Here is a 27,110-nt window from a genome sequence, read left to right on the forward strand (position 1 = left end):
CAGGCAAATGAGAATATTATCTCAATGGTGAAAAACTAGAAACTATGAAGAAACAAAAAGATTTTTTAAAAGTTTATTTATTAGTCACAAGTACTCTTACATTCACGCTGTAATGAAGTTACTGTGAAAATCCACGAGTCACTACACTCCAGCACCTGTTCAGGTACACTGAGGGACAATTTAGTATGGCCAAATCACCTAACCAGCACGTTTTTGGAGTGTGGGAGGAAACCAGAGCACCCGGAGGAAACCCACGCAGACACAGGGAGAACATGCAAACTCCACACAGACAGTGACCCAAGCCGGGAATTGAACCCAGGTCCCTGGCGCTGCGAGGCAGCACTGCTAACCACTGTGCCACCGATTTGCTCAGATCACTTGAAGCTAGTGCATAGGTACAAAAACAAATCAAAAAGGCATATGTTCCTTTATCTTCAAGGAGTTGGAATACAAAGGTGAACAATTGATGCTTAAGTTGCGCCTTGGTTAGGACCTCATTTGGAGTACTTAGTTGTGTTTGGTTACTGAACCTCAGGAATCTTGGCCTTGGAGGAGGTACAGTCCAAAAACACCAGAATGATACTGGGACTTATGCGACTCGAAACATCAGCTCTTTTCTCTCCTTACAGAAGCTGCAAGACCTGCTGAGATTTTCCAGCATTTTCTCTTTTGGATACTGGAATTTAATGGGTTAAATGGTGAGAACAGGTTGCAAAAAAACCTAGTTAGTATACCATTGACTTTAGAAGGTTGAGGGTTGATCTAATTGAAGTTTTTTTTACAATGATAAAGTGATTTGATAGCAGTGATACATCTAAACACTTTTCTCTGGTGGGAATCAGAAAATCCAGAACAAGGTCACATCGTTGCATATAAATTTAAACTTAGAAGTGAAATCAAGAAGCACAAAGAATAGTGGAAATCAGGAACTATTCCCTCAAAATATTTGGAATTCTGAGTCAAATGCAAATTTCCAGACCTGAAATGAGTAGAACTTTGCTCGGTAAAGGAATATGGAGAAAAGATGCGTAAAATGGAGTTGAAGTACCAATCAGCTATAATCTACAAAAAGGGTGAAACTGGCTCGAGGGGCTGAATGGCCTCCTCCTGTTCCTATGTCCCTGAAACAAAACATTTACACTTAATTACAATCAACCAGTTTCCTTATCATTTCTTCCATTTGCATCTACTCGTGGTAAACTTTTAATACAGCAGGGTTATAATAGAAATTATTGTTGGTAATATTTATGAGCAAATGCTTAATGTACTCAAATGACATTCCTCAGTCTGTTGTTTTAAGATCTGAGCTAATCTATTCTGAACTTTAGCTAAGGACAGTGCTTGGAACTGAGAGCTTAACGATGAGAATAAGATAACAAAAACAAAAGTAATTCCTTGATCCTTAGAAATATTGTTGCTACACATGGCAGCATGATGTTCTAATCAATAAAAGTTTTCCATGCAATATTCTCCTTCCCCACAAACCTGCTTTCTCAGATTCCGGGCTGCTTCGGCCATGTCTTTCTTGCTGGTTGTTGTCAGAATGATGGGAAGATGGTGAAGCAGAAGAGGCTGTTGACCCATTTTTCTCAGAGTCTTGCTGTGGCTGTGAGTTGATAAGAACACAGTTACCAAAAGGCATGTCTAGGTGGTTTAGTCTGTCATGGGAAGAGTTATATCCCTTCCAAAAGGACAAGGGGTAAGTCTGTAAAACCTACAAGGGGGTAGTTCATGAACATCAGCTGAGCCCCTTTCTTTACTGACAGTCTATCATTATCTGTATATTAGAATAGGACTTTGAATTGAAAAATTGGACTCAGCAAAGAAACAATTACTATACATTGGTCCTGAAATTATTTGCAATGACAATTAATTTATAATTACATAACATTCTCATATGAAATTACATGTTTTACTAATTTACAGAAGACATTAACCCATTTATATCAAGTAGATGCTTCTAAATTTATTAACTTGTACCCAACATGTTACAAGGAGATCTTGTGGTGCAGGTAGCTTCCCTGCCTCTGAGCCAGAGATTCTGGGTTTGAGTCTCACCCCAAGACTTGATAGCCAAGGAAGTTGCGTTTATAATGCAGTTGAACAGAACCCTTCCAACACACACCAATGGCAGTTGGTAAGAGTGAGAGAGACTCCTGGTCAGTCATGTCTGATGCAGAATGGCACCCCTCAAGTTATAAGCCTCTGATGACAGGCTAGTGACCTGTTACAGGAAAAACCTCGCCATAGGAAGAGATGAAGGTCTGTTTTGTGCACCACTATTTGTGGGAAGAGCAACAACACGTTACAGGTGTGAAAACTCTCTAGTTTTATGAGGAACTCTCAACCACTTTTTTTTTTACAGACCCTGTCCACATTATTGACATACAACAACTTGAATTTACATCACCTTGGGATGTTTATCTATGCGAAAGGTTATGTCGAAAAAAGGGATAAATGGGATGGTGAGTCAAAGAAGGGTGACCAATGGCTTGGTCAAAGAGATGACTTGTATGGATCTTAAAAGGGGAACTGGACATGAGGATCCAGAAGGGCTTTGGCAGGGAACTCCAGCTCATGCTGCCTCTGTGTGACCAGGTAACTACCAATAGTGGAGCAAAATGATGGGGGAATAGAGTCTGTATGGAGTTTGCAAACTCTCCCCCAGTGTGCGTGGGTTTCCTTCGGGTGCTCCGATTTCGTCTCACACTCCAAAGATGCGCAGGTTAGGTGGATTGGCAATACTAAATTGTTCCTTAGTGTCCCAAGATGTGTGGGCTAGGGGGATTAGCGGGGCAAATAATGGGGCTATGAGGACATGGCCTGGGCGGGAGGCTCTGTCGGAAACTTGGTGCAGACTTGATGGGCCGAATGGCCACCTTCCGCACGGTAGGGATTCTATGATTTGGAGGAATTTGTTGAGGGTTGGAGAGGAGTGATTGATGAATGTGATTTGTTGCAGGTTGGGTTGCAGCAGCAAAGGTTTGGATGATCTGAAGGTTTTGGAAGGCGGAGTATGGGAGGCTGTTAATTGTATATCAATTCGGTATTATTTGTGTTTTTGGTGGGAATTGAGGACTGACTCAATATACAGGAATAGGCTGAAAGAAGGGGTTAATTTGTTGCAGCTGCATGTCTTTGTAAATAAAAGCTTGTAACTGACTAGGCTCCAGTATTCTATCCTTCAGCACCTGGCTATCTGAGCTTTGATAGAAGGTGGATAGGAGAGCAGTGGAATAGTTGAATCTGGAGCTGATAAAAGTGAGCATGCAGTTATCAGATGCTGAGGTTGGTGTGGTGGTGGACAATATTACTGAGATGGAAGAGGGCAGACTTAGGAATGGGAAGCTCAACTTCAGGGTCTGAATAGAACACCAAACATTGGTTAAGTGTGAGACAATGGCCAGGGATCAGGACGGAATTGGGTGATGAAGATATGGCCCGGGATTCTCCCAGCCCGCTGCGTTTCTTGAGTAGCACAGCGGGCCGGGGACATGAGTAGGGGGCTTGTCGCGGGACAGTGGGTCCCTTTTTTCTGACTTAATCACCCCCGCTGGAAATCGGCATGGGTCTGATTACCATATTGAAATCATCATTTCCATATGGTTAGTGAGCCAGGGATGGTAGACTCCTTGGGACAGGGTGGGGGTCGGGGCAGGCCATGGGTGGGGGGGGAGCTGGCAATTGGGGCTAGCCCAGATGGTGGTGGGGGGGGGGAGGGAGGTCAGGTAGGTCAGCGATTGGCGGGGGGGAGGTTTGGCATAACATTGGGAGGCCAGTGATGTGGGGGGGGGGGGGGGGTTGGGGGGGCCGTGCACATTTGCTGATCTCCACACTGACAGATCAGTACATGTGCAGTGGCCCGCTCAGCGCTATGCTGCCGGCCTTTCCAGTGGGATGCAGCCCCGCCCATGACTTTTCGGCGTGAATCACCGTGATGCACTCTGTGGAGCATAGAGTGCTGGGGATTCATTAAACTAAGTATGCCCAAAAATCAGGCAGGCAAATCACCCATTTTCCCGCCCATTTGGCACTTAGTTTATTTTTGGGAGAATCCCGGCCACGGAGTTTATGTTTGGAACCAAAGATAATGGTTTCAGGTTTTCCAATGTTTGGCTGAAGAAAATTACACTGACTGTAAGCTCGATGTTTGAAAAGCAATTTGAAGAATTGTAGAACATAGAAGAACATAGAACATAGAAAAGCTACAGCACAAACAGGCCCACAAGTTGCCCCTTGACTTTAGGGGTCAAGGGTGGCAATGGATTGGTAGCACTAGGTGTTATCAACATCTGTGGATGTTATTACAAGGAATCAACACACAGGAATGGGAGAGACCAAGGATACAACCATGAAGGACTTTGAAGGCAATGGTGTGTGAGGCAGGAGTTAAAGCTACTTTTGGAGTTTCTTTGGTTATAATCAGATATGTAAGACTGTAACCAGGTAAAGACAATCCTACTGACCTGGATAACAGAGGAAAAGTATTGAGGGAGGATGGTGTGGTCGACTGTGTAAAAGGTTACTGAGAGATTGAGCTGGACTAACACCGCAGTCCCAGAGGATACCATTTGTGATTTTACTTGGGGCTATTTTGGTGCTGCGGTAGGAATGGAAGCCAGATTACAGAGATGCAACTGGAGCACTGGGCCCAGACCTGGAAGGTGAGGACCTGTTCAAAGGCTTCTTAGAGCACAAGCAGGTTGGAGATGGGGGTGGTAGGTTGCAAGGACAAAAGGGGTCAAGGGTAGACTTTTTTGAGCAGCAGCATCAATGGTGGTTTACATAGTGAACTGTTCCTAATGTCAGCTCGAATGGAAACCAGGGTAGTCAGCAGCTTAATGAGATTGGGTTGAAAGAGTAGAAGGTGGATCTCCTCGATGAGGGGAAATCAGTGACAGCACAGGGGGAGATAGGAAAGAAACACAGGTTTAGGAATGGTGCATCAAAGGAAACAGGAGAAACAGCAGAAAGTTCTGAACTCAATCTTGGTGAGCAAGAAGTTCAAAAGCTCCTCACATATTTCATTGGAGGTGAAAATGGAGGGAGGAGTGGAGAGTTTAATCTGAACCTACTTTTTGTGTTTGCATTGCCTTCTTCTCCTACAGCCTCTGAAGTAACTCTTGCCTCACAGGAGTCTCACAATAACATATTCAAATACACTGAATACTCCAGGAGCTTATAAGAGGGTAAGTAGTTACGGATGGAAAAGTATTAACCTTGATTAATTCTGTCTTAGCCCAAAGTAGGAAAGAAAAGAACTACAGGCATAAAAAAACTAAAACCATTTTCTGAGAGAAATCAAAATATCCGCTCGTCTGAGTTCGGTCAAATTAAAGTGCAACACATCAAGACCCCAGCAGGGGGCAGTAAATGACATCTCTTACACAAGTTGTACAGTTGAAATAATCTGCACTAGTCTGGGTGTCTTTCCTTCATAGGACATTGTGTTTAGAAATGTTTTAGAACAGAGCAGAACACAATTCTGGGACTTAAAGTGCCTCAGTTATGAGGAGAAACTGCGTGGGTTTAATTCTGAGGAGGGATGATTGATTGGGGTTATGACGTTGCTTAATTTTGACCATCAGTGTAGAACTAGTAGAACAGTGTAGATGGATATGAAAAGATTATGGAAATGAAAGATTAACTCTTCACTGACCACACTTAGAATACTGTGTGCAAATCTGGTCACCCTACTTGCACAATGCTGTTTGTGTATTGGAGAGAGTTCAGTGCAAATGGGCAAATATGATTTCAAGACTGAAGTTATGAAGAGACACTAAGGAGTCAAAGCTATTCCTGTTGGAGAAAAGAAGGTTACGAGATGGTATTATATTATATTAAAAAATGCTTAAGGCAGCGATTATGTTGATGGAAGCATCTTATTTTAACAGCGCCAGTAGAAACGAGAATAAGTTAAATCAACATCTATCAAGTTAGGCTAAGAATGATAGGAAAGGCTAAGGAAATTCGGCATGTCCACTATGACTTTCACTAATTTATACAGATTTATAAGAAAGCATCCTTTCCAGATGTATCACAGCTTAACATAAGAGCATAAGAACTAGGAGCAGAAGTAGGCCATCTGGCCCCTTGAGCCTGCTCCGCCGTTCAATAAGATCATGGCTGATCTTTTTGTGGACTCAGCTCCACTTACCCGCCCGCTCACCATAACCCTTAATTCCTTTACTGTTCAAAAATTTATCCTTGCCTTAAAAACATTCAATGCGGTAGCCCCAACTGCTTCACTGGCAGGGAATTCCACAGAATCACAATCCCCTCTTCAACTCAGTCCTAAATCTGCTTCCCCTTATTTTGAGGCTATTCCCCCTAATTCTAGTTTCATCCGCCAGTGGAAACAACTTCCCTGCTTCTATCTTATCTATTCCCTTCATAATCTTACATGTTTCTTTAAGATCTCCCCTCATTCTTCTGAAATCCAATGAGTTTGGCCCCAGTCTACTCAGTCTCTCCTCATAAGCCAACATTCTCAACTCCAGAATCAACCTAGTGAATCTCCTCTGCACCCCCTCCAGTGCCAGTATATCCTTTTTCAAGTAAGGAGACCAAAACTGTACACAGTACTCCAGGTGTGGCCTCACCAGCACCTTATACAGCTGCAACATAACCTCGCTGTTTTTAAACTCCATATGAGCCTGGTATGGCTCCTGCTCTAATAAGACCGCAGGAAACTACAAAGGGTCATGAACGTAGCCCAGTGCATCAGGCAAACCAGCCTCCCATCCATTGACTCCATCTACATTTCCCGCTGCCTTGGAAAAGCAGCCAGCATAATCAAGGATCCCACCGACAATCTCTAATCCACCTTCTTCCCTCGGATAAAGGTACAAAAGTCTGAGATCACATACCAACTGACTCAAGAACAGCTTCTTCCCTGCTGCCATCAGACTTTTGAATGGACCTAGCATATATTAAGCTAATCTTGCTTTACACCTTATCTGTAACTGCAATACTGTACTCTGTACTCTCTCTTCTCCTTCTCCCCTATGTATTCTATGAACGGTATGTTTTGTCTGCACAGCGCACGAGAAGCAATACTTTTCACTGTGTCCCAATACATGTGACGAGAATAAATCAAATCAAATCAAAATGATACCCAAACAGTACTTCTAAATCTAACCTGCTCTTTCCAATCCTGCTGGTTTCCTGTACAATGGGTTGAGGTTTCTAACAAGTAGCTGCAAAACCAGCAAGAAGAGGAGTGTTTGCAAGCTGCCTCTTAATACACTGTGCCCTGCTCTAAATAACAGGATTTTAGTTACGTGAGACTGCGGAATCCAACTGCTCAGTCATTCATGTAATAAAAACAAAACATGCTGGAAACAACCGATAGGTCTGGCAACCTGTGTGCAGAGAGAAAAAAAGCTAAAGTTTCAGGTCAAAGGCCTTGCTTCAGAACATTCTGAACAGTTCTGAGCATTTCCAGCATTTTTGTTTTTATTTCAGATTTCCAGCATCTGTGGTATTTTGCTTTTGCTGAAAAAAGAGACGTCCTGCCAAAACTTTTAGTCTTGTATTCAACAGGCGTCTGCCCTGATCAGTGCAGGAGAAAATCTTCTTTCGCACTTCCCTTTGTTTCAGCAATTCTCAAGTTCTGCATCAGCAAACGACTGTATTTTGCTGTTGTTGCTTGATTGTTCATGTACAGATTACAGTTGAACCAGATAACAGCTTTATTAGTGATTAGCGTGGGCCCAAGACACAATGACGAGACGGAGTATAAGAATGAGATAGAGAGTCTGGTGAACTGGTGCGACGACAATAATCTCTCCCTCAATGTCAACAAAACAAAGGAGATAGTCATCGACTTCAGGAAACGTAGTGAAGGCATGCCCCTGTCTACATCAATGGGAATGAAATAGAAATGGTCGGGAGCTTCAAGTTTTTAGGTATTTGGATCACCAACAACCTGTTCTGGTCCCCCCATGCTGATACTATAGTTAAGAAAGCCCACCGATGCCTCTACTTTCTCAGAAGACTAAGGAAATTTGGAATGTCCGTGACAACTCTCACCAACTTTTACAGATGCACCATAGAAAACATTCTTTCTGGTTGTATCACAGCTTGGTATGGCTCCTGCTCTGTCCAAGACCACAGGAAACCCCAAAGGGTCGTGAGTGAAGTCCAGTCCATCACTCAAACCAGCCTCCCATCTATTGACACTGTCTATACTTCCCACTGCCTCGGAAAATCAGCCAGCATAATCAGAACAGCTTCTTCCCTGCTGCCATCAGACTTTTTAATGACCTACCTCGCATTAAGTTGATCTTTCTCTGCACCCAAGCTATGAGTGTAACACTACATTCTGCACTCTCTTGTTTCCTTCCCTATGTAACAGTATGTTTTGTCTGTATAGCGTGCATGAAACAATACTTTTTCACTGTATACTAATACATGTGACAACAATAAATCAAATCAAATCAAATCAAATCAAGCTCATATCCACATGATACAAGCACTCAGCTATTAAAAATTTAGTCCTGGTGCTTTGGAGAATCTCTGCTGGGATTTCACCTGCTGATAGATCTGTGATGCATCGTGTCTGGTACTGTACTATTAGGCAGTACACTGGATGTTCCTTAACTTTGATGGGCTGGATATATAGCGAGGCCGACATGTTGCATTTCTTGATGAAGAAGTAGAAAAAGCTGAACAAAATAAATAAAAGACATGACCACTCCCCCAATTTCTCTGCAGGACACTCCACCAAGGCCACTTGGGCAGAAATTTGGCTTGGTGTTGTAAAAGATTTGTCATGAGCAAGACCTGTGGATCAGGAAACGTTTTCCAAACTAGGGGAAAGGTGCGAGCCTGGGGGATTTGGAGCTCTGCAGTTTGAAGTCCCGAGGAAGAATCAGGTAGTTTAGGAAATAATGCAAAAAAGTCCTGACTTCAATACAATGCAGGCGGAAGAAGTGTGGACAAGATGATACATTGAGGAGAAAGCTGAGAGCAAACCTTAGAAGAGTCATTTATGTGTGTGATTGGAGGCAAGCTACAGGTGGGAGGAAGATTCATTTAATCCACAGTTAGAGAACGCATTTTATCTTGTGTCTGGTTACGAGAAGTATGAGAAATCAATTTTGTCTGAATGTCATTGCATTGATTCCATCATTGGAAAACCTGCCTAGAGCAAATAAAGCAAGGTAATTGATAGTATAAATGCCCTGTTTTAATAAATGTAAGACACAACATCCTGATTCGGTCAAATGCAGACTCTGCCCTTTCCAGACTCCTGAGGAAGTATTCATTGATTACACAAACCACTCCAAAAATACCCAGTGAATTATCTCCTACATGGCAGCAGTCTGTTATAAAAATAGAAAACGCTGGAAAATCGCAACACATCTGGCAATATCTGCGGAAAGTAGAACCATAGAATCCCTACAGTTCAGAAAGAGGTCATTCGGCCCATCGAGTTTGCACCGACTCTCTGAAAGAGCATCCCACCCAGGTCCTCCCCTTCCCCCCCCATCCCCATAGCCCCGCGCAATCATCACGGCTAATCCATCTCGCCTACACATCTTTGGACTGTGGGAGAAACTGCAGCAGTAATTATGTGCTCCTGACACTGCGGTGAGTCTTCTGATATTTCATTTGACATCAAGTACGAGAGCTGAATGAAGACATTGGCTCACATCCTCTGGTCAAAGGCAAAGCCTTGTACATTGCCACTGCTCATGAAAATTTTCCCAACACAACCTTATAGCCCATTTCCTTTGGGATCTTCTGATCCTGGCTGACAGAAAAATGGGCAGTGCATCTTCTTCTGTCTAACTCCAGAGAGCAGAATAGAAGCAGAGTCAGGGGAAGGAGGAGACATGGCCTGTTTTATGGCAGTAGCTGCCATACTCAGCTAAGTTTTTAAATGTCTGAACTAATGACTGAATGGGTCACATGGGTAGGTGGTTGAATGGATGAGTGGGTAGGTAGGTGAGTGTGTAGGTGGGTGGATAGGAGTCGGGTTGGAGGTGCGGTCAGGTGGTCATGGGATTAGTTAGGTTATGGTGGGGGGGGAAGTTCAGGTCAGGTTGGAGTTGGGGGTCAGTAGGGTGGTTGAGGGATTTACCGGATCAGGTCTGGGAGTAGAGGGTTGGTTGGGGGATTTATTGGATGGGAGAATGGTTAGTTGTGTGGGGTTAGGGGTGTGGTCGGGTGGTTGGGGAGGTAGCTGGGTGGTTTAGGGAGTAGACAGGTCAGGGGCATTGGTCAGGTCAAGATTTTTAAAGTTTAAAGTTTATTTAATAGTGTCACAAGTAGACTTACATTAACACTGAATGAAGTTACTGTGAAAATCCCCTAGTTGCCTGTTTGGGTACACTGAGGGAGAATTTAGCATGGCCAATGCACCTAACCAGCACATCTTTCGGACTTTGGGAGGAAACCAGAGCACCCAGACGAAACCCACGGAGTCATGGGGAGAACGTGCAGATCCCACACAGACAGTGACCCAAGCCAGGAATCAAACCCGGGTCCCTGGCGTTGTGAGGCACCAGTGCTAACCACTATGCCACTGTATGTGATTAATAGAGTCGGGCCAGGTGTGTATTCAAGTGACCAGGGGAGGTTGTTGGTGGTCGGGGGGTAGTTGTGGATTGAGAATAGGGGTGTTAGTTGTAGAGTCACCCTGCTGTTAGACCAGGTTTTTTGGGTCAGTAACTATGTAAGTCATGTGGATCTAACCTAAGCCTCCATCCTGAGCTTAGGTTGGAGACATTTGTGCAGGGTTCTGGGGCAGCAGGGAATCTGTCTATTGGAAGCTTAAACTTCCAGAACAACATTCATTTAAGTCTGTGCATCAAAATTTCCACAGGGTCCTGACATGCACTTTCCATTATACATCCAGGATGGGACTTTCCAGCCCTTTCCACAGGTGGGATCTTCTGGTCCCGCTGAAGGTGACACCCCAAGCGGCAGTTTCCCCAGCATCTGTCCAATTTACATGAAAGAAACCCCTACCGATCCAGGAAACTCCTGATCTATTTTGCTGAGTGTTAGCTTGTGGAATGCAATGAGGCTGGGGAAAGTTATTAGGTTCCTCATTTACCGTATGCTTCCAGATACTTTTGGTTTAAATCCCTTGACTTACCTTCAAGGATCAGGACTGGTTAATCTACTGCTTTACCTGGAGGGACAAACACCCAAAAGTACCCTAGGATGTCTCCAGTTTTACTGTACACCAACACATGGTGTACCTGACTTGGGAGTTTTTGGTGTGAACAGGCAGTATGACCAAAGTAGAATTCCTTCAAACTTAGACTGATGAGAAAGGAAACTCATCTAATTTAAAAAATAAATGTACCTCTGATATAAATTAGATCCAAGATGGCTGACTATGGTGAGAGAAGCTCATCATAATTGGTTCTAAATCATAGAATGGGAAATATTAGCGATTTGGGCTTAGAGTCATTGCATCCCTACAGTGCAGAAAGATGCCATTTGGCCCATCGAGTCTGCACCGACCACAATCCCATCCGGGCTCTATTCACGTAACCCTACATATTTACCCTGCTAATTCCCCTGACACTAGGGTCAATTTAGCATGGCCAATCAAACTAACCCGTCACATCTTTGTAGAGTAAGTTTTGAGAATTGTCATGGTCCAATCACATGCATTTTTTGAGTTGTACTGTTGAAATATTGAGAACAGAAGCAGACTCCTTTTAAATATCACACGAAAGAAGACAAATAGTCAAATCCTCATCGACCTTCTAACAGTAACTTGCTTTCTTGCTTGAATGTGTGCAGCACGAGGTGAGAAAGGAAACGTTTCCTAAATGCCACTTGATCACTGGCTCAGTTAGTCACGTGGACAGTTTGCAGTTGTCAGGAACGGAACCTGGGCAGCCCAAGTGCAGCAGGTAGTCTCAAGTCCTCAAATGAGTTGTAATAAAAAGATTTAGACCATTCCAAGTTATAATTGTGAACTTATAACAATAAGATATAGGAGCAGAAGTAGGCCATTTGACCCATTGAGTCTGCTCCTCCATTCAATGGGATCATGACTGATCTGGCATTAATATCCTCAACTTCACTTTCTTGCCTTATCCCCATAAACCTTGATTCCCATACAGATTAAAAATCTGTCCATCTCAGCCTTGCACATACTGAATAATCCAGCCTCGACAACCCTCTGCGGTAAAGAATTCCACAGATTCATTTCTCTCTGAGAGAAGAAATTTGTCCTCATCTCTGTCTTAAATGGATGACCCCTTACTCTGAGATTATGGCCTCTGGGTCCCAGACTCTCCCACAATGGGAAACAATTTCTCAGCATCTACCCTGTTAAGCTCACTGAGAATCCTATATGTCTCAATAAGGTTGCCTCTCATTCTTCTAAACTCCAGTGAGTACAGGCTCAAACTTCTTAATCTCTCTTTATATGAAAATCCCTCCATATCCGGGATTAACCTAGTGAACCTTCTCTGGACTGCCTCTAATGCCAATATATCTGTTCATAGATAGGGGGAACAAAACTGTCCACAGTATTCCACGTGTGTTCTGACAAGTGCCTTGTTTTGTTTTAATAAGACTTCTCTATTTTTATACTACATTCCCTTTGAAATAAATGGGATTTACAGAGGCCAGTGAATTGGAGTGATGGAATGCATGCAAGGACAGACTAAGTAATATCATGGAGACAGGCTTCTTCACACACTGCTCTGTGTTTTGTTGGCAGCCATGTCACTATGGATATTACAGAAGAGACCATGCGATAGATTTCAACTTGTCAATCGGGTATTATACTGGCTGCCCATCACTGAGCCGTTACTATAATGGATGGCCATTTCACATTATCAGGTTTATGCTCCCGGCAATAGGTTGAAAATTTATCCCTATGTTCATTCATCAGTGGAGGAGAAGGAAAAATGAGAAGACAAGTTTTCCCAGACTCTCTTTAGCATTAGCTTTTCGGCACAGATGATGCAGAAAGGCTCTGGTAGAATAAAGCTGAGGAGATTAGAGGATAAATGCAACGAAAGACTGATAGAGTCATACAGTCATAGAGGTTTACAGCATGGAAACAGGCCCTTCAGCCCAACTTGTCCATGCCGCCCTTTTTTTTAAAACACCTAAACTAATCCCAATTGCCCGCATTTGGCCCATATCCCTCTATACCCATCTTACCCATGTAACTGTCTGAATGCTTTTTAAAGGACAAAATTGTACCCATCTCTACTAATACCTCTGGCTCTGGCAGCTTGTTCCAGACGCTCACCACCCTCTGTGTGAAAAAATTGCCCCTCTGTATCTCTCCCCTCTCACCTTCATAGAATCATAGAAACCCTACAGTACAGAAAGAGGCCATTCGGCCCATCGAGTCTGCACCGACCACAATCCCACCCAGGCCCTACCCCCATATCCCTACATATTTTACCCGCTAATCCCTCTAATATATGCATCCTAGGACACTAAGGAGCAATTTTAGCATGGCCATCAACCTAACCCGCACATCTTTGGACTGTGGGAGGAAACCCATGCAGACACGAGGAGAATGTGCAAACTCCACACAGTGACCCAAGCCGGGAATCGAACCCAGATCGCTGGAGCTGTGAAGCAGCAGTGCTAACCACTGTGCTACCGTGCCGCCCTTAAACCCATGCCCTCAAGTTTTAGACTCCCCTACTTTTGAGGAAATATATTGACTATCTAGCTGATCTATGCCACTCATTATTTTATAGACCTCTAGAAGATCACCCCTCAGTCTTCTACGCTCCAGAGAAAAACGTCCCAGTCTATCCAGCCTCTCCTTATAACTCAAACCATCAAGTCCCGGTAGCATCCTAGTAAATCTTTTCTGCATTCTTTCTAGTTTAATAATATCCTTTCTATAATAGAGTGACCAGAACTGTACACAGTACTCCAAGTGTGGCCTTACCGATGTCTTGTACAACTTCAACAAGACGTCCCAACTCCTGTATTCAATGTTCTGACCAGTGAAACCAAGCATGCTGAATGCCTTCTTCATCACTCTGAATATCTGTGACTCCACTTTCAAAGAGCTATGAATCTGTACCCCTAGATCTCTTTGCTCTGTAACTCTCCCCAATGGCTTACCATTAACTGAGTAAGTCCTGCCCTGGTTCAATCTACCAAAATGCATCACCTCGCATTTATCTAAATTAAACTCCATTTGCCATTCATCAGCCCACTGGCCCAATTGATCAAGATCCCGTTGCAATCGGAGATATCCTTCTTCACTATCTACTACGCCACCAATCTTGGTGTCATCTGCAAACTTACTAACCATGCTTCCTATATTCTCATCCAAATCATTAATATAAATGACAAATAACAGAAGACCCAACACTGATCCCTGAGGCACACCGCTGGTCACAGGCTTCCAGTTTGAAAAACAACCCTCTATAACCACCCTCTGGCTTCTGTCAAGAAGCCAATTTTGCATCCATTTAGATATCTCACCCTGGATCACATGAGATTTAACCTTATGCAACAACCTACCATGCGGTACCTTGTCAAAGACCTTGCTAAAGTCCATGTAGACAACATCAACTGCACTGCTCTCATCTACCTTTTGCTCACCCCTTCAAAAAACTCAATCAAATTTGTGAGACATAATTTTCCACTCACAAAGCCATGCTGACTGTCCCTAATCAGTTATTGCGTCTCTAAATACCTGTACATCCTGTCTCTCAAAATACCTTCCAACAACTTACCCACCACAGATGTGAGGCTCACTGGCCTGTAGTTCCCAGACTTTTCCCTGCAGCCCTTTTTAAACAAAGCCACAACATTTGCCACCTTCCAATCTTCAGGCACCTCATCCATGACTATCAATGATTCAAATATCTCTGCGAGGGAACCCGCAATTTCCTCCCTAGCCTCCCACAATGTCCTGGGATACACTTCATCACGTCCTGCGGATTTATCTACCTTGATGCGCTTTAAGACTTCCAGCACCTCTTTCTCTGTAATATGGACACTCCTCAAGACATCACTATTTATTTCCCCAAGTTCCCTTACATCCATGCTTTTCTCAACTGTAAATACTGATGAGAAATATTCATTTAGGATCTTGCCCATCTCTTGTGGATCCGCACATAGATGACTCACAGGATACTTAAAATATTTTTTAAAAAAGTGATTTGTAAATATTGCAATAAATTGTTTATAAGGGACTTTAATCAAACAATATGGATTCTTTCATTTAAGATATTGATCAGCAAAGTTGCCAGTGTTGTATTGAGATGCATGTCCAATAACTGATTGTCTAATCTTGATATTTTAGTTAGATACCAAAACAGTTTCTCAACAACTCCCCTGAGCCAACCTCAATGGACAAGAACTAGAAGGTGTTTGCGGAATGTGTAAATCATCTTGTAAGTCTACATCTTCCTCACCAAATTGACTCTGGAAAGAGGAGAACTCTATGGTTGAGAGCTACCTGTGTGAGAAGGGGAAACTATATACCCGTGCTAAACATTCTTGGTGGAATGATGATCCACTGAAGAAAGACGAAGCCTGAATCAGTACCAAACTGTTTTCAACAGGGAGATTTACCAAGCATGAATATTGAATGAAATTAGCCAGGAAGGAAAACCCTAGGAAATTTTGGAGATATATTAGATCCAAAAGAATGGATAATACTTGAATAGCAATTCTGTATGTGGGGGATAGATTACGACTGGATGACAAGGAAAAAGCTGATGCTCTAAACTTGCAGTTCCACAGCATCGTCAAGGAAGGAATCAAGGCACCGAGTAAGAATCTGTAGTATGAGGGCACACGAACATGCCTTATGTTATTACTACAAAGTTTAAAGTCAAGTTAATTTATTAGTCACAAGTAAGGCTTACATTAACACTGCAATGAAGTTACTGTGAAATTCCCCTAGTCACCACATTCCGGCGCCTGTTCAGGTCAATGCACCTAACGAGCACTTCTTTCAGAATGTGGGAGAAACCGGAGCACCCGGAGGAAACCCACGCAGACACGGGGAGAACATGCAAACTGCACACAGACAATGACTCAAGCTGGGAATCGAACCCGGGTCCCTGGCGCTGTGAAGCAGCAATGCTACAACAAAAAGTATTGAGAAATCCTCCATAATGTTGATCCATCTAAAGCTTGTGGTGCTGATGACAACTCAAACCACACACTTAAAACTGTAGCAAATGAGTTTACACCAATGATAACAGTATATTTTTCAACAATCTACAAATGCAGGAGAACTACCCGTCAACTGGCTACGCATTAACCTCTTTTCAATTTACAAGAAAGGAACTGCTACTGATCCAGAAAACTCCTGATTTAGTTTGCTTATATTTGCTGTATTTTACGAGAACACATCACTAATAGCTAATGAGACATCTTGACGGGCAGAATATCCTTTTAGAACAAGCATCATGCCTTTTGTAAAACTAGATCAACAAAATCAAGGCACATCCTGATCACCTGTGAAGAGACCTATAACCCTGACTACGGTACCACCACAGATCTAGCTATTTTAGATTTTCCCAAGGCTTTCAACTGTGTACTATACACAAAGCTAGGGTTGGTTTAGACATTGCATTGTATTTTGTCCTCTCAGAGACTCCGCAATTCTGTCTGGTAGCTTGGAACCATTTTGGAACAGTCTTTAAACTCAGTCCAAGGTTTTCTTTGAGTCGAAAATGTGACCCTTAAAGCAGTTTTTTCCCGAAAAATATGTAGTATCGTAACTGAATGCTATAATAATGGCCTTAATATGTTAGCATGGCTGTAACCTTCATTGAGGAAGAAGTCTCACAACACCAGGTTAAAATCCAACAGGTTTATTTGGTAGCAAAAGCCATGAGCTTTCGGAGCGCTGCCCCTTCGTCAGGTGAGTGGGAGTTCTGTTCACAAACAGGGCATATAAAGACACAAACTCAATTGAAAGCCAGTGGCTTTTGCTACCAAATAAACCTGTTGGACTTTAACCTGGTGTTGTGAGACTTCTTACTGTGTTTACCCCAGTCCAACGCCGGCATCTCCACATCATGACCTTCATTGAGGACATTGATATCTTAGGATTTTTGAAGGAGAGTTTCTGGCACTAATTTTTCAAGTTTGGGAGGTTTTCAATGTGCAACTTAGAAGCCCAATACCTAAATAAAGAATAAGGCAAATTGAAAATTTAACTTTAACTTTCAATTATAAGAATTAACAGTGAATGAATAAACCTTTCTGAATTAATCCAATCTGATTTGTGTCTCCTCAGTTCATGAAGTCCTGGGGCCAGATTTTCATGGTCCCATTTGGGATTACTTAGAGTCAAATAGGAAAATAAAATGGCAGCTTGGGGGAAGATCTGGAAGTCCCACCTCCATTTTCAGCACTGCTTATTTTCACCAGTGTGTGAATGGGGAGATGGTGGTGATCCCAAACACTGCTATTCAGAAGTTGCGAGAACCAGTCTGAAATATCTACTTGCAGAACTTCTGGAATTTTCATTGAGGCATCCAAGTTTTGGAAGCCCCCCCTAAATAATACATTTAGAACTGAGACATGAGTGATGGATTGAAGATGGGAAAAATATAAAAGGTGAATAAAAGTGGTACTGGCTCCTTTACAATTCATCGCGAGATGCTGTAACCTGAGTTATATCTATATTCATTAGTGAATAATGGCATTTCTGTGACTGATAAAGGGAAGTGACTATTAAGTGTGATTGCTAGGTTGTTGCTTCTGACAACTAGCAAGCTGTCAAGTGAAAGAACAGCATTGTAAAAGTGGAAAAGTCTTTAGATGCATTAGAACACATTATTCACTGGATCAAGTTTTATTCTGCGTTGTACAATAATGAAAGCCTAGCCAAGCGTAAGATCCAGAGCTAGTTGTTTAAACTCTTCTCATGGCTTTGCAGAACAGTTCAGCCATCTGTTTTGCTGTTTAAAAGCTTGGTAAATCTCTGAGCCTTTGGCTGCCTTTTGATAGATCCTCAGTTCCCAGTTGCTTTATTTAGTAGTCCTAGGGAATGACAGTTTGATGGTTTGACAGATTTATGAGCTTTTGAAGAGAATAATGGCTTTCCGAGTGCTTATCAAGTGATGTTTGTTTATTTTGACAGAAATATGAGCTTTTGGCGAATTCAAAGTGTTAGAGAGTTTTTGAGTTTTGTTTCTAAAGTGGATACTTAGGAGGGGGGGAGGTGAAGGGTAGGCAGGGGTATGAAGCAGATGAGGGGGTAGGGGCATGAAGGGGGCAGGAGGGTGAAAGGGCTGGGGTTGAAATAGGGGTGAGGGGGCATAAAGGAATTAGGGGTGGGAGGAGATTAAGAGGGTAAGGGTGAGGGAGGATGGTCCTATGTTTCTTGGAACCTGGCCCCCTTGGCATATGTCTGCCCTTGTCTCCAATTCAGTAGGCCTGACTGCTGGCCATTCCACCCTCCAGGAGATGAAAATCCTGCCTGTCCGCATTGCCAGGACAGAAGGAGAATCAGGATTAATTCCTAATTTCCACTTCCCACCTCCAACAGGAAAATTCCAGCACTAATCACCATACTTCTGATTTGGAATGATGTGGGGGGGGATACTGTGTAATTAATTAAAATGTTTGAAGATGAGTCCTTGGCATTGACTTGAGTGTTGGCTGCAATTCACTGGGCAAGATTCTTTGGCATCCCAGCTGCATGTTTCCCGCCGGCGGGTGGTGGCGTGTTGTTTGCTAGCAGTGGGATTCTCTGGACCTGGAGCTACCAATGGGAATTCCCACTGATATCACCCCACGCTGATTGGAAACCTGCAGGCGGGGGTGAGCTGCCAGTGGGACTGGAGAATTCTGCCGGCGTGAACGGCCGGAGAATTCCGGCAACTGTCTTCATTTTAGCACCGACACCTGAATCTTATGCCGGACACTTCTGATTCTCCGGTCCCGCTGCAGTGAATGGAGATTTGGCTGAGCGCCAAATTCTCTTTTCGCAGCGATGACGGGGAATATGAAGCTGGAGAATCATGTTCTTAACCTGTGTGACAAGGAAATGAAAAGCAAGCACTTTTTGAATTTCAAATTCCAGACGATGGAATCTGAAAACCATGTTTATATATTGCAAGCTTGTTTCAATTTCACCAAGAAATAGCTATGTACTAAAAATGGAAAATGTTATCCATTATTAGCACTAATTCTGCTGATGCAAAACCCAAATTACAAAAGCTTTCAAACAGGAACTTTACATTAATGATGAGAAATATTTATTTATTCATTAATGGGACCCTCATTCCTGGAGGGTGGAATGGCCAGCAGTCAGGCCTACTGAATTGGAGACAAGGGCAGACATTAAAGCCCAGCAATGGGCTTTGCTGTTGGGACAACATTTATTGCCCAGCCCTATTTACCCTGGAGAAGTTGGTGGTGATTTGCTTCTTGAATGGCTGCAGTCCATATGGTGCAGGTACACCCACAGTGCTGTTAGGGAGGGAGTTCCAGGGTTTTGACACAGAGGCAATGAAGGAATGGTGATATATTTCCAAGTCAGGATGGTGAGAAGCTTGGAGGCCAATGTCCAATTGGCCGAGGGAGTGAATGTTTGTGGATGTGGTGCCAATCAAGTGGGCTGCTTTGTTCTGAATGGTGTCGGGTTTCTTTAATGTTGTTGAAGCTACATCCATCCAGACAAATGGAAAGTATTCCATCACACTCCTGACGTGTGCCTTGTAGATGATGGAGAGGGTTTGGGGAGTCAGGGGGTGAGTTACTCACCGGAGTATTCCAAGCCTCTTACCAGCTCTTGTAGCCACCATATTTATATGGTTAGTCCAGTTCAGTTTCTGGTCAGTGGTAACCCCAGGATGTTAATCGTGAGGGATTCAGCGATGGTAATGCCAATTCATTGTCAAGAGATGATATTACATTCATTTTCATTGGAAATAGTCATTGCCAGGCATTTGTGTGGGGCAAATGTTACTTGCCACTTGTCAGATATTGTCCAGGTCTTAAATCCTTAATTTAATTATAATTCGTTATTGCCTTGTCCAGAAGGTCGCAAAGTTTTGTTAATGCTTCATTGTAGGAATGTGAATTATGCCTTGGCTAGGACAAGAACCAAAGGTGGGAGAAGGGCCCTTGAAGTGTGACTGCCTTATATTTGGAGATGATTTGGGATTTTTGTATGGGTCACATGATAACAGAGGCCATCTTAGCTCCTGCAAAAAGCATTGAAAAGGGCAGACAGTGGAGAGAGAAAGAAAATATCTTCAGCGATGCAGCCAAGAAGAACCAGAGGGACAGAGAGACCAACAAGAACAGCTGTTCTAAACAGTTGAACTAAAATGGGCCACATGACTGTGAAAGAGAACTAAAAAAACTCCTCTCTTCCCATGAACTGATTCCATTTACCAAGCTTCCTGTGAAATAAACCTTTGGCAATTTGACAATGGAAGCCATCGTCATGACAGAAACAACTCCACAACCTCAAAATCTTCACTTCACACAACACAACGCCACAACTTCAAAACATCTCAGGCCTGCAATGAATATGGACTAATCTTGCTTTACATTTATAATTATTGTTTTATTTTTATTTCTAACTAACCTTTGTGTGTATGTGTGTAGTAACTTTATCTTTTCTTAGGTAAATTTCAGAGCACTACAGTGAAATAAACTAAAGTTTTATTTTTCTAAGTAAAAAAAGCATTGTTGCTGGATTATCTTAAATTGAATATCTCACTCCACAGGTAAGAAAATACATCCACATACAAATACAATGTTCCCAGGTGACTTTGGGGAAACATCATTTAATCTGTCCATGACAGCTCTATAAATGTGTATTGAGAAATTTTACAGAGGGAATGCCTTCTACAAATATTCGAAAGTTAGAAATCGATAGTCATCGACATTCAGGTGTTGAAAAATTGAATATCTGTTAATTGAACTGTTCAGTACTGCAGATGACTGAGTTCCTCTAAAAGAATCCATAATGTTAACGAGACATTTAATTTTCTGAGTTTATGGCCCGCTTCCACATGTGTTTTCATCAGGAGAGCATGTAAAATATGTCAGGAGATTAAGTTACCTCTTCTCCTGCCTATCCCTGACCCAATCTCCAAAATACAGGGGCTGCGTAAGATGCTCACCACCCCTCTTGCCTTTAGGTCTACTGATATCCTCAGGTTGTTAATATTAAGCAATATTAATATTTCAGGGGTCTAGCATAATGAAGCCTTAAAGTTGAAGGAGTGAGCAGTAGACTCCCCTCCTTCCAATGTAAAATCCAACCTTACATGTTAAATATTGAGAAGTTCCTACCTTACAGGGACCTGGGTTTGATTCTCACCGTTGGATGTCTGTGTGGAGTTTGCACACTCCCCCCGTGTCTGTGTGGGTTTCCTCCGGATGCTCCAGTTTCCTCCCACAGTCCAAAGATGTGCAGATTAGGCGGATTAGCCATAGTAAATGCACAGGTTTACAGGGATAGGGCAGGGGGCTGGGCCTGGGTAAGAAACTCTGTCGGAGAGTCAGTGCAGACTCAATGGGCTGAATGGCCTCCTTCTGCACTGTAGGGATTCTATCATTCTATGGCTCCATGGCCCTGCCCAGTTGTATTGGACAGAACATTGCTGACTATTGTACACCATGACTATTCCTATCTGTTTTGCCTTGATATTTTCTCACCTGTAGCAATAGCTCCCGGAGCCTCTTGAGTTGTGATTCTAGCTGTTTGTTGTGATCTTCCAATATCTGCATCCTGGTCTCCAGCCGGGTCTTGTGCTGTCGGAGCAACCGAGCCTCAGCAAGAAGTTCAGTGTCTCGGGGGCTGAGAGGGGAATTAGGAGATCCCTCTTTCACAGAAGAAGATATTGCTGCCTCTTCATGTTGCCATTTCAATCGTCTGTACTCTTCCTGCAAGATCCTTGGGAGAAATTATTTTTTTAAAATGCGATACATCAACCATTGTATTTTATCTGTTTCTGTGAATCACACTGTTCCATTGATCTATGCTAGATGAGGAATGGGACGAAGCATTGGAGTTTGTATATTCATAACTCTGTTAACATGTCATTTTCTTGCTGCACTTGCTTATTTAAAGAAAATAATGCTTTCAAGTTTGTCAGTTTTCAAGTTGTCTGGCAGTTTTAGCAACAGGAGCACAGGACTACTAACCACAGTGTTTGTCACAAGCTCTCAAATTCCAGTTTTGAAGGACATTCAAACTCACTTGTCCTCACTGAGAGCTTCACCAGTGTTTTTTCATCCAGTTTGCCACATGAAGTGTTGTGCAGCAGTAAGGTGCTCCATCGGAGGGCGAAAGGGTAAACTAGCAGCACCAGTCCCACCCAGTAGAAGTGCATCTCCTGCCGGCTAATCAAAAAGCAGCAACTGACAGTAGCAACTGCAGGCTGCAGCAGTCGTGTGGTCTAATTCCAAGCACTATTGGTTCTTTCACCAATGCAGCATCTTCCTTAAGACTGCTAATACCACCGACAGAACTTTCTGTATCTGTGGCTGTCAGTCAATAAAATATTTTGCTCATGAAAGTGAGCAGAGTCCACATCAAGGAACAAATTAGTTTCATTTTTTTCGAACAATGTCAGCATTGAGCATATGTAGGTTCAGAAAATGCTCTGCTAGTTCAGCTACACTATGAATTAAAGCTTCGCCTTCACTGTACCCATAGTGATTGTGGTGAACCATCGTTGGTTCCCACTGGATAGTACTGAGCCAGGGGCTGGCCAGTACTACAAGGATGTACATATGTTACTGTTGGGTTGTGCTATTGTTGCTGTTGGGGTTAGGGTGGGGTTGTTACACCTTTGTACTGTAGTGTTGTGGCACATCCCAGTTGGGCTCCGCCTCCTGGGAGAGGTATAAGAGTCCCTGCTCTGGCCGGGACCCCTTCAGTTGGGGATAGTGTATATAAGTTCTGGCAGCTTCATTACAGTAAATAAAATTGATGCGCTACTCAAACACGAAGCCTTTCATTCACTGAGCTTCAGGCCTCGTGTTTGAGTAGCGCATCAGTGATATTTCAGCTTGTATGACACAGCAGAGGGTAAGTGCCAGGCTGCCCAAATCCCAAAGGTAAACATGAAAAAAACTGCCACAATGGTCTGCAATTTGTATATTATGAGGAGGTATCTGAAGTCAGGATAAGTAACTCTCAGATCACTTGTGATCATTTTATATATCAAAGATAAACATTCATTTAAGGAGGAAAAAGAAAACAACATTTAAAACACAAGAACACCTTTATACAGTGAACAGTATTTCTACAAACATTGCCTAAAATATTTTGGATTCAATAAACTCAGAGCTAGAACCCCCTTTTGATGGCAACAGTCCTTATAAATTTTCTGATCGATAAACTTCCAGGAACATTACCACACAATGCCCTGCTGCACCACGGGAAAACTCACATTGCCTCTCCTCTTTGAGGATGGTGGCAAAACTGGCGTTCAGAGATCTGGCTTCAGCGTCCTGGCCAAATCTCACAGCCACACACAAGCAGCCTTCAGTCTCCCTATAAATATGTTTTTCCCTTTGAACTTCCAGTCTATTGTTTCTACAGTTTTAGAAGTTCCTCGTCCCGGTATTGATCAACCTTTTTTATTACTTCTGGCTGCTATATTTTATAAAGTAAACTCACTATTTTGCCTCACACATTTAAGATCTCCCAGTTATATACGTTTCTTCAAATCTCTTCTCTTGCCTGCCTAATGTAAACTCCTGGTAAAGCTGCTTCCCTGGCCCCCTGTTCATTGTAAGAAGTCTCACAACACCAGGTTAAAGTTCAAAAGGTTTATTTGGCAGCACTAGCTTTCGGAGCCCCAAGCCCCTTCTTCAGGTGAGCCCCAAGCCCCTTCTTCACTCACCTGAAGAAGGGGCTTGGGGCTCCGAAAGCTAGTGCTGCCAAATAAACCTGTTGGACTTTAATCTGGTGTTGTGAGACTTCTTACTGTGCTTACCCCAGTCCAACATCGGCATCTCCACATCATGGCTCACCTGTTCATTACCATTTCAACCACATGCCTCCACACTTTGTATATTGAAGTTTTCATCGTTACAGTTGACTGTCTTCAGTTTAATTAAACTAGTCACACCCATACTCACACACACAAGCTTGTTTCCTAGTATATGACAATAATATTGAACTCTCATTTTCATCACAATCTTATGTTCTGGGAGTGAGACTGGTCATTTTTTTTAGCAACATGTTTGATTATGTTGTGTTTTTTTATAGTTTGGGCCCACACTAACCGGAAATAGGTTAAGTATGCTCAAAGTTCATTTCAGTTAGGACTGTTGTAGCTGAAAAGGAGAAGACTTTAATGTAATCAGTTTGGCCCAGTGTGAGATACAGGTTCCAAAGAAGGAAGGACAGTATCTAATCCACTACCCTTCCTGTTCCTCTGAAGAATTTACTTTAGCAAGCCTAGCTTGTACTGTAGATTTGACAGCAAGATGGTTAACACTGGACTATTCTTTGTGCTGATTCTAATGGGATATCTATAAACCTTTAGTCCACCCACATTTACGAAACATATGACAGGGTTTGCCATACCTATTCTCATGCTCAAGGTGTCCAATAATGGCCTCCAATTCAGTCTTTTCTTCAGTGTCCAGCACACTCAGGAGCTGGTTTGGATTGTGAGATGGATTTTGAAGAGAGTCTTGATCTGTTTCTGGGCTGAAATATTGAACGACCAACTGCTCATCATCTCTGCATGTACATAAAGAGTATGCTGTGAATTCTTCAATCACACAACATTGCTGTTGTTAACTCCATAGAGACCTACTGTAGAGTTAATCTGGTTTTGTTTATTTTCATTGAAGGTAATCTGAAAATGGTGCTCTGATACATTTGTTCAGGATTAGTCTGGATGCACCTTAATGCATTAGTGTTTTGTCCCCTAGCTGTGTAACAGTGTGCAGCTGAAAGCAACTAACAAAGATTGATGTGTCCTCAGTTTGACCCTATGTTTGATGGCAGCATAAAAACACTTGGAAAATTGTACTGGAATGCCAAGGGTCAAGACAGATTTCTAATAGCCTAATACATTTGCAGAAACTTTGATTTAGTTACTGTTGGGTGACTCTGTTTTCGATCTGTGCATCGTGACAAGCTTTACAGGAAAATGATGCTATGTGAAAGGCTCACAAATTAATGGTGCGGCAGGTATCCTCCGTACATATCGCGCACCAATACTGAATCATAGAAACCCTACAGTACAGAAAGAGGCCATTCGGCCCATCGAGTCTGCACCGACCACAATCCCACCCAGGCCCTACCCCCATATCCCTACATATTTTACCCACTAATCCCTCTAACCTACACATCTTAGGACACTAAGGGGCAATTTAAACATGGCCAATCAACCTAACCCGCACATCTTTGGAATGTGGGAGGAAACCGGAGCACCCGGAGGAAACCCACGCAGACACGAGGAGAATGTGCAAACTCCACACAGACAGTGACCTAAGCCGGGAATCGAACCCAGGTCCCTGGAGCTGTGAAGCAGCAATGCTAACCACTGTGCTACCGTGCCGCCCCTATGAATGTTGAGGAGTAGCTTTCATGTCTGATGTGTTCTTAATGTGAAAACAGAGAACAGACTTAAACGTGTGTCCTTATTGCCCGACTCAGAACATAACTTTGTGCAGGCTTGGGAACCCAAATAAACATTACAGATTTCAAAGGCTTTAGATTGCATATAATTGGTCGTTTCCTTTTAGCAAACTAATTGGTCTGGATAATTTGGAGTTGTATCTAGTTAAGGAGATAATGGTTTTTACAGTGGCCTAAAGCTTTGCAAGCCAGTTGGGGTTATATTCATCCATATAGCTTTCATAACTATGGGCGGGATTTTACGGCCTTGCTCATCCTGAAACCGTAAAATCCCGCCCGAGGTTAATGGACCTTTCTATGGTCTGTCCCTCGCCCATTCTGATTCCCGTGGCGTGCGAGATGGTAAAATCTTCATAAATCAGTCATCTGTCAACCACTATTATACTGTTATTCCACTACTATTGTTGTAATGGAACTTACATCCACATCGCATCTAGAGTTTAACCAAAAGGTAAATTGTAATGTAGACCTTTAAGTAAATTTAAATAATTATTCTCAAGTAGCTTTTCCTTCCAATTTTTGCTTATTGCACCTCATTCTCTTGAAGATTCGGGAACATGATGAGGTGGGATAACATGGATACTGGCAGCCAATAACTTAGTGATCATTCTTCACAGGTGAGTGCAAGTGTCAATGGAAAAGTATTCTGCCCCCATTTGACAAGTACATTATCAGCCAGACTCACTAACTGTTAAGAAAGTGCAGGAATGGTGACCAATTTGTTCCCTTCTCATCATTCAATATTGCTGAGGCTAAAGCGATCGACTCCATCATTGCCCCAACCGAGATTTGTTAACTCCGATGAAATTAGGATTCTTTCTGGATTTGTGTGGTTTATTTCAAACCGCACCATAGATTCATCCGCTGCAATAGCTTGGCTTTCAAGTTTAACTTCTAGCTATCCCTACATCCTGATCCATTTGAATCACAACCTACATCTTTAATCACAATCACAACCTTCACACTCATCAATCTTTGGTGATATTTATCGATGCAAATTAGTGTCAACATTCTTTGGGCCTTGTATTCTTCACCGTCACACTCGGAATAATATTCCACATGACCAATACCTCCAATCATGCCAGTGAAGAAGATGAACTTATCATTCTGCGGTTTGTGGGAGCTTGCTAATGTGCAAGTTGGCTGCAGTGTTTCCTTCATTAAACAGTGACTACACTTCACTTCAATAAGGAACTTCATTGGCTGTAAAGTACTTTGGGACACCTTGAATGTTGCTATATGAATGCAAGTCTTTTTTAAAAACTGTTTCTTGTTAGTGCTGCTTTTCATTGGTTAAACAATGGGAAGGTGAAATATCTTCATCTAATAAGCTATATGTTACAAATATTGCCATTTTCTTTTGCAAAATTTGCTCACATATCTTTACCACTGCCACTAAAGGTGGGTGAAGGAAATGTTTTCACCCGTTTGTTCGTCTGTTTGTTAAAACACAGGTAGGGTGTGGTCCAAGGAAGAACATTTTCATTTTTGGTGAAGATGCAGATCCAGATCCTAGAATTTTTAAAGGATCCATTAACATTGTGAG

The 27,110-nt window shown here is 42.7% G+C and overlaps 1 protein-coding gene across 1 annotated transcript in view; it reads right to left on the reverse strand.

Moving 5' to 3' along the window:
* Positions 1-27,110, reverse strand: part of drp2 (dystrophin related protein 2) — an 87,323-nt gene that overhangs the window by 4,600 nt on the left and 55,613 nt on the right. Inside the window, exons 18-20 of the mRNA XM_078211664.1 lie at positions 24,500-24,658; positions 21,613-21,850; positions 1,486-1,606 (exon numbers count right to left, since the gene is read on the reverse strand). Coding sequence (XP_078067790.1) covers positions 1,486-1,606; positions 21,613-21,850; positions 24,500-24,658 — 518 coding nt within the window. The remainder of the gene's footprint in view (positions 1-1,485; positions 1,607-21,612; positions 21,851-24,499; positions 24,659-27,110) is intronic.

The sequence above is a fragment of the Mustelus asterias genome, chromosome 4 (genome assembly GCF_964213995.1).
Source record: "Mustelus asterias chromosome 4, sMusAst1.hap1.1, whole genome shotgun sequence".
NCBI classification, from domain to species: domain Eukaryota; kingdom Metazoa; phylum Chordata; class Chondrichthyes; order Carcharhiniformes; family Triakidae; genus Mustelus; species Mustelus asterias.